Here is a 12,531-nt window from a genome sequence, read left to right as displayed (position 1 = left end):
ACAAAAACATACCTTCCTCTCCATAGAAGATATCCAGTCCTGGATCAGAGATGAGTTTACAAAGAAAATCTCCAACAATCTGTGGTTACCTTCTAGGAAATCCAGATGAATAAGTCACTAATAAAACAGTTATTTCAAACTAAAAACTCTTTATTTTGAGGATCCATATTTAACGGCAAAAATAGTGTCCAACACACAGTCTCTGGTGGAGAAGTGGGTGAAGGGTAATAAATTCAGGAACACGGAAATTTTGGATGAAACTGACTTAGACGAGATCAAATTCAGATTGCATGTTGACGATCATTCTCCTCCATCTTAGAGATCAATTTTATCCATTAATCAATAAGTGAGAACCGGAAGCCAAGGTGTTAGCAGCAATACCGACAGTTGAAGCACACTCCCGGATTTGGGATTCTTGATAAGAAAGCATCCATCGCAAACAGTTTTCTCAAAATTGAAGATAACGTTTATGTTTTTATGAATAAGATTTTTATGATCTGCTATCAAAAATTCGGAAATTTTATTGGAAGGCATATTGAAGCTACTATATTAGCAAAAAGGCAGTCAGTGGAATTTTTATATGGCCGAAGAAAAGGTTCATCTCATAAATGAGAAACTACACAAAAAAATGGCGAAGGAGACGCCATCCTCACCTCCTAACGAGGACAGGATATCAAAAAATAAAACACGCAACAGCGCGACGTGGAGTATGATACTCTCGAATTTCGAATGCAATCGTCATCTTTCGCGCGCTCTTTTTATAAGAGACAAAAACTTAATGGTTGAAGTTGTAGTACATGTTGTGCAAGTTAAAGTTAAATTATCTAAAAATTACGAGTTGAGACGAAAAATTGATTATACGTTAAAAGTTACGGTTGAGAAACACAACATACACGCGGAGATGAAAGATGCCGACAACCAGTGCGAATTCTCAGAAACGAAAAGGGTGGAATGTTCTAGAAAAAAAAGGGGTTCTGCAAGGAGCTGGTAAGGAATTTTAGGGGGAGAATGTCCAAATTGCGCTAACGCTAAAAGGGGCTAAAGAAAGATGATGAAATAAAACAATGTATTATAAAAATTATAAATTAAGTCGAAAGAATTAGTATTTTGATTAACAAAACAGGATATTTAGAAATTAGGTTGTGACTTAATGTCACAGCAGTAATATTGTCCATGTTAATAAATCAACCAGTAAGTTACTTATCTCTCTTTCAGCAATTTGTACAATATATACTTCATACATTGTCTCAAATTTTAAATTCGAATGATTGCTTATCAATGTTATGGATTCGTTGTGATTCTGTCATAAATTCAGGTCGTTTTCCGATCCTCTCTGTCTTCAATTATTAGTTTATAATTTTTTCACATCGTTTTTGAAATGCCACATTTTAAATACAATACTATTACAATTTGCAAATTTCGGATCTAGTATTAGGTTTATAATTTTTTTTCAAAAGGTGTTTACAATTTCTAAAATAAAATTTATTGTAAATATGTTGAAGTTTGTTGTCTAATACTTTTGATATTTGGCTAATTTGCTGGCTAAAAATTTGAAGTTTTTAGCATGGGCCCTAATAATATTGCAATTGTGTTCTTAATTTAAATTGACCTGTTTGTTTTCCATCTGTTTACTGTTATAATACTTTTAAAATTTCTTTTAGGAAAAAGAAAGTTGGAATATGACATCTGAGGAAAAGTTAGAACAGTCTGAAATAGTGAAAAATAAAGGAACAAATTATTTTAAGGTTTGCTACTATTCTTTAGCTTTATTAAATTTTTATATAAAATTATTTTTGAGTTAAATTATGTTGAAGAAAGTTGATAGGCTAATATTTTTTTCCCCTTTTAGGCTGGTAAATATGAGATGGCAACAAAACAGTATGATAAAATAATTTCATACCTTCAGCATGAATCAGAATTAGAAGGTGAACAGTTACAAAAGAAAAATTCGTTACTTGTTGCTGGTTATCTTAATCTTGCTGCTTGTTACTTAAAACTGGAAAACCATTCTAAAGTCAAAGAAAACTGTGAAAAAGCTTTAGAATTGGATTCAAAGAATGAAAAGGGTCATTTTAGAATAGGCCAGGTAAGATTCATCATATAAATACAGTACAGAACCCGTTATCCGGAAATCAGAAAACCAAAACCGGAATGAAATACGATAAATTTCCCGCCTTTTTTTTAAAGAATATTTTTTTTCCTCATGAGATTTTAGGATTTTTCTTTCTTTTTTGAAAGATGTTTACCTTACCATCATTTTTGAAATAATCATTAGTGTATTGCTTCATCGTTTTTTCTTCTTTTTAAGATTTCCAAAAAAAAAATTTTCAGTTGAGTTTAACAATAAAAAAAACTGCTTTTTGCAGCGATTCAGAAAACCGTAAAAATCAGTTATCCGGAATAGCGATGGTCCCGATTGTTCCGGATAATCGGTTCCTACTGTACTTCCTTTATGTGATTAGGAGTTTAATGTACATACTATCAACAAGTTTAATGTTGTGTCCGATAACTATAAAATTCCCTAAATGCCTTAGCAAATCAGGTTAACAAATGACTTAAAACTAAAATATTAATAAATGATTTATGTCTCATTCTTTTGTTAATTATAAATCTTCTCACCTTATTTTATTGAATTATTATGAAAAGAATGCTAGTAACTTTTAACCAAATGAGCTTTATAATTTGTTATAAATTATCATCTGACCATAATAAGGCCATAAAATTTTAAAGAAACTAAAATGGAGGAACTATATTTTACTTAGTGTGCTAAAAACTGACCATGCAAAATGGGGTAGTAAATAAAGTTACCTTACTTTTCCCGTAAATCACATTTCTCGTGGCAGAATCGCAGCAACACGGCGACATTGTCACAGAGCGTTAGAGTTCTTGTTGAAAGGTTTTTCTTTTGAAAAGTTAAAAAACTTACTTTCCTTTTCTACAGAAATTTACACGTAATATTTGAATCATGCATTTAGATCACTTTTTGACGCGCTCAATTTTCACCATTAGTGTCGTAAATCAGTGTAATGATTCAATTGTATTTTCAGCAGTTGATATTGATTTTCATGAATTCTTTAATATCCCGTTGTATTTCAAACAATAAGGAAAAATTCGAATCATGCATTTGAGTATTTACTTTTTATGACCGTAATTCTATCAAATTTTTGGCAGTTATTGCTATTGATTTCTCCATAGTTTTTAATACCGATATTTTTTTATACAATATTTGGAACAACAATCTAATCTCGAAACGAAACGCATGTTTGAGATTTCGTCGTTGATTTTTTCTCGGCAATTACTACTACGGATTTCATTACTTTTTGTTATTATTTTTCATTGTGATGATTATTTACAAAATTTTATAATTTGGAGAAACGCACAAATAATTTGTGCTACCCCCACCGAACAAAATGCGAGAATATCACCCACAATATTAGAATAAAAGATTATTTAATGTTCAATGGAAAAAACCACATAGTTTTTTGTAAACACAGCATATTTATTTTTAAACTAGTAACATATATGTTTGATATTATTAAAATTATCTTGCAGAAAGACATTAGTGCTAGAGAGTTTAGTCGCAGATAGCTCAAAAAAATTCTGCTATAGGGATCACATTAGTATATTTGTGGAAGTAACATTTTGTGAATTAAGCTGCAGTTTCTTGCCAAGTACAATTATTTTGTTTAACAAAAAAAAAAAGGGTTTTTTTTTTTTTTTTTTTTTTTGCCCCCACCAGTGATNTGATTATTGCAGTGTTTTCATTACAGAAAAAAAATGGGAGAGAATTTCTCACCCTTTCTCAAAAACAGGGTGAGATTTCAAAAAGTTAAGTGAGATTTCTAAAAATTAAAAAAACACGAATAGACTTGGAAAAAAAATTATTTCTTTAATTATAATACATTTTTCACAGCTTCTAATTGAGTATTTTTGCTGCATCATCATATGGAAAATGTTCTATATCTACTTTTTCATCGGCTATTATACTTATTTGGCTGAAAAATATCCGTATTTGTTTCGTTTTGACCGCTTCTACCGACATTTGTTTCATTTCCAATTGTCCGTTACGGAGTAGAAGATGTCGCCTTAACAAGGTACTTGTCCATCTTACATTCATGCACAAAAAATGCAAACGTCTTACATGAAGAAACCTTACCTACGGTGAACACGTGGTTGCAGAGAAATGAGTTCTGAAAGGGATTCCGTGGTTCGGGGGGGTGTTCTGCTGTTCACACCGGTTCTGAACAATACTTATAAATAGGGAAGCTAGATAACAAGGACCGATGTTCAAAATAATGAAAGATCAGGGAAGAAAAGTGAAACGGATTTTATTCAAAATTGCAAAAGACGAAATTTTTTCCAAAATTCGTGCATTTTGAAATTGATTAATAGAGTGCGCGAACTTCTCGCGTTAATCATTTTTTAGTGCGAGAAAGGAAAAAAATATGCGAGATTCTCGCGCTGTAGTGAAAACACTGTAACAACAGTTACAAGAAATTGTAATTTAATTTTTTTTTCCTTTTAGGCTCATCTGGCTTTAAATGATTTTGAATTAGCCAAAGATAGTTTTGAAAAAGCGTTAGAAAGTGATCCATCAAATAAGGCAGCCCAAAAAAGTATTTTGATTTGTAAAGAACGTATTAGAAAACAGCTGCAGAAGGAAAAGCAAATGTATCAAACTATGTTCAAAAAGATGGCACAAGAAAAGGTAATTTTTATATTTATAAATTTTAACTTCCATAATCATTCAATATCTCTGTATTATATTAATTTGAAGAATTTTTTTTTTTTTGTAATTGAATAAAATTTAAAAGCTGATAAGTAATTTTGCATTACTTACCACCATTCACAGTACACTAAAAATTGTATGTCCTTAAATGTTGTGGAATCAGTTCGAGTAACTTTAATAGAGACAATTAATGCAACAAGACGGTATGTTTTTTTGGTTAGAAGTTCAATAAGTAATTTTTTTTTTAACAGTTTCAAACTGGCAGGATCTGACAGTGCTCTAAAATCCAATTTTTCAGTGTCTCTAAGGACATTATATACATCTTAGTGATAATTGTGATAATTAGTTATGCGTGCTAAATGGCTGATAAGTAATTGTCTTTTGCATTGTGACACCTCTCTCTACTTTGTGAGATGTTTTTACCTCGATTCACTCAATTATTAAATCACTCTTAATGATGACAAGGAATTTTTTCATATATATTTTAATTTAGAATTCTAGATTATCTAAAATTTACAATTATATATCAACTAGTACCTAAGCTATATAACTCTGGAGCTCTATTGCTCCCTACTCCCTAACTGCATCCGGTCTCTCTGGTCTCCCCATTCAATCTCTCTTAAAAATATCCTTCACTTAGTCCACCCCCACTGTAGGGGAAGACACTTCCTGTGACCCTCTGGTCAGGGGTCTGTCAAATGCGTGGGAGAGGAATTAGAATCCTGACATGCGTAAAGAGTATTTTTCCTTTTGAATTGAAAAGCAGTTACCTGCTGGAAACTTGTAATTAAAAAATTGGTAATTTTTATCACATGTTTAATTAATGAATTAAAAGGAAGTCTGTTTATATGAAATTGAAAGATTATTTTGCATAAAATCAGAATTCACTGTGACAAATGTGTAATTGGAGTTGTCTGTTTGGCTTTAAGTCTGAAATAAAAATTCAGACAACGTAACAATAGCTCTTTTTGTTCTGAGAAGGCACGGCCATCAATGTTGACTTACAATTATCATACATCTGTTTTGTTATTGCTCTTTTAATGCTATAACAAAATGGAGGTTAATATCTTATTTGTATTTAGTTCAAAGGACATTTTTAATGAATTGTTTTTAATTTTATAGGATCTAGAAGAAGAGCCTTCAAAAACATCAAACCCTGAAAACGGTTTGGCTGAAAAGATAGAGAGTGAAGAAACAGTACAAGTTTAGATGTTGTATAGGATAACTGATCCATTTATCATTCATTGTAATAATAGTCATGTATATTTGTTTTGTAACAGTTTTTTTATTATAAAATAAACTCTTACACATAAGCAATTTGTTTATATGATTTAATAGAAAAACTTCAGTCTAACTTGAACTTTTTCAAAATGTTTTGAGCAGCTCTTTTCATTATAGTTTGATTCGCTTTCACAATATCACTGTACATTTTCAGTTGTTGTTCAGATAACTGAAAAAAAGACAAGTTATTTCATTAAGTTCATATAAATTTAGGTATTATAATAAATATTGTACACAATGTTATTATATAGAGGTTTCATTAATAGTAAAGTTTAATTGCACATAAGCAAATGATAAACCCTTCTGTCAAACTTATTTTGTGCATTAAGAAGCTTAGAAAGAGTACTTAAATTTAACAAGTGAAGAATTCAGTTTTTACTTGACCAACTTAAAAGCATTAGAATGATAAGCAATCATGAATTAACAAAATCATGAATTTCAAAAGTAAATTCTAATATCGTTGATATACTAATTTATTGCAAGTCAAATTTAATTAGAGAAACTAGTGCTCGACAAATTCGCTCGTCAGAAAATCAATTCCTTTAATTATATCGCTTATCCCATTTTTTTTAACTGATAACATAAGAAAATACTTTTTTAACATAGCAAAAACAAGAAATTTTTGGAAATAATTAGTAACCGGAAGCAAAACAGTTTTCACAAATTTTTATGTGTATAATAATACAACTAGTATTAGTTAAATGTATACTACAAGCTTAGGAATGTTAAAAGCTTTACTGACTGTTCTGGTAACATTTTCTTATACCTAAAGACAATATATATACAAGGTTAAGTGAAATTTTAAGTAATACTCAGTAACAGCACAAAGTAAAAGATAGATTTTTAAGTTTTAAATATCGGCTTATATTAGAAAATAAAAAATTAAAGTAACTTTTATATTTTCTGGGGGGGGGGGAATTATTGATTTTGTAATTAAATGAAGCTTTTCTCTACTTTATTCCATAAAATGAAAACTACTTTATTTGAGACGTTATTCATATATAATTTCTAAATACAAAACAAAGGTTTTAAGAGGAATGAGAAACATACTAGTTGCTCATTTGGAACTCCAAATTAGCAGCTCAAAAGGAAAACTACTGCCAAAGAGAGCGGTCCTAACAACCTGATACTATTAGTATGATGTTGCTAGTCAAAACCAATTTGCAACTTAATCGAACTTTTGTCTCTAAAGAATTGCATGAGGCTCGCAAGACATGATTTTCCAACACTGACTTAAATTACAAAAAGTTCTTAGTCTTTTTATCATTTTAGAATAAAAAATCTTGAACTAGGGCAATGCTAAATTTTCTTTTATTAAAGAATTTTTTAATTACATTTTTTTTTAAATTTTTGTTTCTCAAATTTTAAAATCTGTTTAAATTTTAAAATTGATAAAAGAAAAAACTTAAGAAATGACTGGCACTATATTGCATAAACTACAAATTAAATTCTGAAATGACAAGTTTTTTTTTTTTTTTTTTAGTGAAAAAAACCGTTCCAGAATAAATATGTTACTTTTAACCCAAGTGGAAGAAACTTTTTCAAAAAATAATTTTTTTCAATATATCATTTTTTAATAAGTTAAAACCAGGTATCCAGACTCGACTACAATATGGATACCTGGACATAGTTTTTAGAATCAACATCCAGAACCTGGGAACACTCGTTTATGTTCGAAACAATCGTATTCAGATTTAGAGTAGCCTTAAAGCTATTCATAAAAATAACTAGTTCTGAAAATCTGTGTATTCTATCATTTTCTTAATAACCAAATAGAATTAACTAGTTTAAAACACGACATATTTTACTCTAGTACAGGGAAACCTTCAAAAAGTGTAAATATTTGGGACAAAGAAATAAGTTAGCTAAAGAAAGGTTTCATCTTAGGTGTATGACATGCAAATTCAGAAATCTAATGCTGAAAACTATTTTAACATGCTAGTTAAATTAAATACAAAATTAGTAACTTGGAATTACATTGATATATATTTTAAGTTAATGAAATCATGATTACCTTATATCCCGATGTATAAGTCAACGTTGATAACTCCCAAAATGTACAAAAATTAATTGATGGTCTTATACACCGGTAATCAGGTTTGACTAGCAATGATTGTGAAATATCGATGAATTGTAACGTTGATAACTCCCAAAATGTACAAAAATTAATTGATTGTCTTATACACCGGTAATCAGGTTTGACTAGCAGTGATTGTGAAATATCGATGAATTGTAAGCAATCTGATAGATATGAATAACTCTGTATCAATTTACCCTTTTCAAAAACTATTTTTTATTTGTTATATACTTTTAATTTAGCATTTTCTCTTATATTTTCTTTACTTATAAAGATTTTTTATTACATTAAAGGTTTATTCACAAAGGTGGCAGGAGAATAAATGATTCGTGAAATAGCTTAACGATATTTATAGTTCGGAATACGGCAAAAAAATTTACATGCTTTATAAAAAGTAGAAAAATTTTCTTGGAATGTAAAACACAAATAGTTTTTTTTTTTTTCAAATTTACAAAACTAAATTTAAGAGATTAAAAAAAAAACTTTTTGGGGCATAAATTACAGTCCACCTTTGGTCATGAGAGTGTCTGCTTTGCGGAGAAGGTATATCATAGTTTATACATAGAATATTCATGGGAAATTAAAAATCTATGTCCATGATGAGAATGGGGTTTTGTAGGCGTGTTCGTAATGTGAGGTTTCACTGTATAAATAATTTTTTTTCTCCAATTTTTCATTATTTTCAATATTTTCTTTCAATTTATGGAATGTGCAAAGAACAATTAAAATTCTTGCATGATCTGCGAGTTTTTCAAATAAAAGTATGATTTTTCTAAAAAATAAATCGTAAATTTTGCTTTTTAATCTTTGCAAACTGCAACAAGCATGAAATAGTTATCTTTAAAAACAAAATCAAGTGAACATATTAATTAAAATTAATTTAATCTTTAAGGTCAGATGACACCCAAATATAACATATAAACTTAAAACAAAATAATTGACTGCTGTCAGCTAATTTGTCATCAACTGAATAACAAAAATTAATCACACGCATTAAAGATTCAAAACAATAATTCTACCTCAGATCCATATATAGACAAAATGCTGGTTAAAACTTTGGTAAATTTCATATTGGAGGAATATGTGGGAGCCCAACTTTCCATCCTATGAGCTAAGATATTGTGCAAACTGCAATTGTATGGTATCTGAAATTATTAATATATTTGTAAATCAATCATTTAATTTCCAAAATACAGCCTCTAAAGCTATATTATTAGGCGTTCTATTTTAACAAAATGATTAAAATCTTACACGAAACTTTTTTGCTATAAGCAAAGATAAATTTTTGTTTACACAAAAATTAAATTAAACTGAAATAACTGAATTAAGTTTTGAAATAAGTTTTACTTTATCACATTTAGTAAGTATTTGTCATTCTACAATTTTAGTGCTGATTGGCAGATAAAATATGCAGTATTATTAAGATATAATAACAAAATTTTTTTACTTATGGTGATGTCATAAAAGGGTTATGCTTAGATCCTTCATATTGGGAACTGTGCATACCCCGATAAATGAGAATAATTATAAATAATGAAAGTTTAATAAACTTTAACATAATTACCTTCTTTTCTATAAGAGTTTGTAGAACCAAAAATGTATTTTCAGGGACTAAATCTTCATTGACAATTTTCCTAAATTATTAAAAAGATAATATTATTACAAATCTTAAACTAATTAGTATTTTGAGAAAAGATAATAATTACAAAAACAAAAAACATAGATGTGAATTTAGATTAAACATTACTCCTGTATGGACTATAGTTTAATCATTACATAAAACATGTTGAAATTTTTAATTGACTTATAAATAAATTTATAATTTTATTGTTCATAATACGAGTCATGTCATTATAATTTATCCAGATTCTCTTGAAAATGACTTCCACTCTCTGGAATTTCAATGAAATTCTGGAAATTTATAAAATTTTTAACAGTGAATTAAAAAAGAATTCATTAAAGATAGGTCACGCCTTTAGGAAGTTATGAGAACAGAAAAACCTCGCTCATCCAACACCTGCGAGACCATGAGTCTGCTGAAAAAATTAAATGTTGGATCATCAGAGGATCCTTTTAATAACTATTAAACTAGTCAAAATAATTGCCGACTAATATAAAAATTAATTAAAAATCCTAACTTGTGTTTTATTTTTCAATTTTAAATAATGATACAATATCACGAAGAGAAAAAAATCATTGATAATATTTTATTTTCTATTTAATAGAGATGTCCAAACCAGAGGCTAAACTTGACTGTTGTCAGTATTAATGTGGTAGTTAATGGCAATGAGTTATCTATACTTTTAAATGAAATGTATACCGAATGGTTACTACTGGTTACTGATTGATAATTTTTTAGCAGGCAGCTAAATACAGTAACATCAGCTTAAACATCTTAATCGTCGTTTTCTACGAAACAAATTACAAATCATCGTCAAAGCAGTAATTGTATTTAACTGGATTGAATGGATGACACAAAATAAAACAAAAATTAATAAATAATTCGGTAATATCAGCTGTAATAATAAGTCAGGTCAGAATGGTTTTAATACAAGTCAAAAGAGGAATCTGATAACCGAAGGTTCGGACTATTGAGCAACAAGCAATCAGGGTTCTACAATATTGGGCATCTAAAAAATTTATCAAACAAACAAAATTTAAATACTTTTTGGTTAATCTAAAATTTAATATAAATCTATTATCTTGTTTTCTGTCTATCTCGTCTCAAATATGCTTTCTTGTCTTACAATATCTTTCCTTTTTTTTTTTCAACACAACAAAAGTGAAACTTTGATAACTAGATTCTCAAATACAAAGATTTTCATTTCATTACAAATATGCACAGTGATATTTGATCAAGGGTGCCCACAGAGCATACCAAGGGGGGCAAGGTGCCATAGCTATTGTTAGGGGGATTTTTTTTTCTTCAAAATACTTTATACCATTTTATTGCTTCAAAACTGTATATTAAACTGAGGGATATTTTTTTATAATTTAAATAGACATTTTTTTAATACTTAAGAGAATAATTTTTAAAAACTATTGTGGTGGTGGACATTTTTCCAGCCAAGTTAGTTATATCAAAGTACAACTATACAATTACATAAAGTCACAAATAAGAGAAGCACATTTACAAATAATGTTTTAGTTTGAGAGGAATGGGAAATTTTAGGGGGGAGAGGAGTGGTTTAGATTTCAAGGTGGGAGATACTTTCTAATATTGAAGAATAAAAAGATTTTCCCAAATATTATGTAGAGAGAGTGTTAGAATCTAAACAGAGAGACTGTCTGGATTTTGAAAAGTTTTATATAGTCACTTCACTTAATCAATCAAAACTCTTATTTCCCGAATTTGTTGGGATTTTATCAATTATTCACAACATTAACTGCCACTAATTGTTCTGTGGAAAAAGACACAAAGCCAGAGGTGATTGTGACACCACATGAAAAATCCCTTAAAATTTTTTGTGTAACAACTCGATAACAAGATATTATTTTATATATTATTCATATTTAATAAAATTATTTGAACTAAGGTTTATTATTAAATTACCCACCAATGTAGAATATCACAACTTTATAGTAACTGGTTTAAGAAAAAACTTAGTTCTTACAAGAATCGCGATGTTGGATTTTAAAATCATGTGAATATGAATCGCGATACTGGATTTTAAATGACGTAAATTTCAGATCGTGTGAACAGGATTAGCAATGTGTAGCTTTTAAATCATGTAAATTTTCAAATTGATGTTTGATAATAAAACTGCATGAGTATGATTCGCAATATTAGCGATTTCCGGCATAGTTTCAAATACTTATTAAAAAAGGGGGAAATCCGACAAACAGTAAAAAAATTAAATTGGTGTATGAAAACATCTCATCAAAGCGATTTGGCAGAAGTTTCAAAATTAAAATTTTAGATTGCAGAACTCTTAATTGTTACTTTAAATCTTAATTCTTACTTTAAATTTTAGCTTGTGATGAAAATTTCGTCAGATTATTAAGTTTTGATTCGCAAAAGTCTGTGAATCAATGGTTTTGAGAATGGTCTCACCAGAATTCTGCGAAAAAATTACAAGCCCTGCTTTTAGTTTCTAGACCAAGAAGGATGATACAGAATACCGGGGTACCCCGGAATAAAATCACCCCAGTTAAGCTAAGCTAAACCTAAGAAAATATAGTCTATAGTATAGACTCTATACCATGCTTTCATTTAGGTAAACAGAAAAAAAAGCACTGAAAAAACTGCCCCAGAAAAAAAAAAGAAAAATATAGCATCAGAAAAAAAGCAACACAAAATTGAATTTAAATCATATTTTTGAGTCTATATCATAATTAGTTTTCACGTTTATACTTTTACATTTTTTTTGCATTTTATAAATTTTAAAGTTGAACTTTCATTTATTGCTTTTATTTCAGACACTTATATAAATTTTAAAAATTT

At 28.9% G+C, this 12,531-nt stretch overlaps 2 protein-coding genes across 3 annotated transcripts in view; one reads left to right on the top strand and one right to left on the bottom strand.

Annotated features, from left to right (window-relative positions):
* LOC107439000 (peptidyl-prolyl cis-trans isomerase FKBP4) overlaps positions 1 to 6,046 on the top strand; it is a 14,180-nt gene extending 8,134 nt beyond the window's left edge. Inside the window, exons 5-8 of the mRNA XM_016051440.3 lie at positions 1,662 to 1,745; positions 1,850 to 2,086; positions 4,526 to 4,708; positions 5,852 to 6,046. Of these exons, the coding sequence (XP_015906926.1) occupies positions 1,662 to 1,745; positions 1,850 to 2,086; positions 4,526 to 4,708; positions 5,852 to 5,938 (591 nt within the window). The 3' untranslated portion in view covers positions 5,939 to 6,046. The remainder of the gene's footprint in view (positions 1 to 1,661; positions 1,746 to 1,849; positions 2,087 to 4,525; positions 4,709 to 5,851) is intronic.
* LOC107439001 (Fanconi anemia group E protein) overlaps positions 5,995 to 12,531 on the bottom strand; it is a 21,922-nt gene continuing 15,385 nt past the window's right edge. The window contains exons 6-8 of one of the 2 annotated variants that reach the window (XM_016051441.4): positions 9,652 to 9,721; positions 9,107 to 9,232; positions 5,995 to 6,179 (exon numbers count right to left, since the gene is read on the bottom strand). In XM_016051441.4, coding sequence (XP_015906927.1) covers positions 6,075 to 6,179; positions 9,107 to 9,232; positions 9,652 to 9,721 — 301 coding nt within the window. In that variant the 3' untranslated portion in view covers positions 5,995 to 6,074. The remainder of the gene's footprint in view (positions 6,180 to 9,106; positions 9,233 to 9,651; positions 9,722 to 12,531) is intronic. The other variant, XM_016051443.4, reaches the window with a different exon arrangement.

The sequence above is a fragment of the Parasteatoda tepidariorum genome, chromosome 1 (genome assembly GCF_043381705.1).
Source record: "Parasteatoda tepidariorum isolate YZ-2023 chromosome 1, CAS_Ptep_4.0, whole genome shotgun sequence".
Classification (NCBI taxonomy): domain Eukaryota; kingdom Metazoa; phylum Arthropoda; class Arachnida; order Araneae; family Theridiidae; genus Parasteatoda; species Parasteatoda tepidariorum.
The sequence above is the reverse complement of the archived record's forward strand: the minus strand, read 5'-3'. Positions and strand labels throughout refer to the sequence as shown.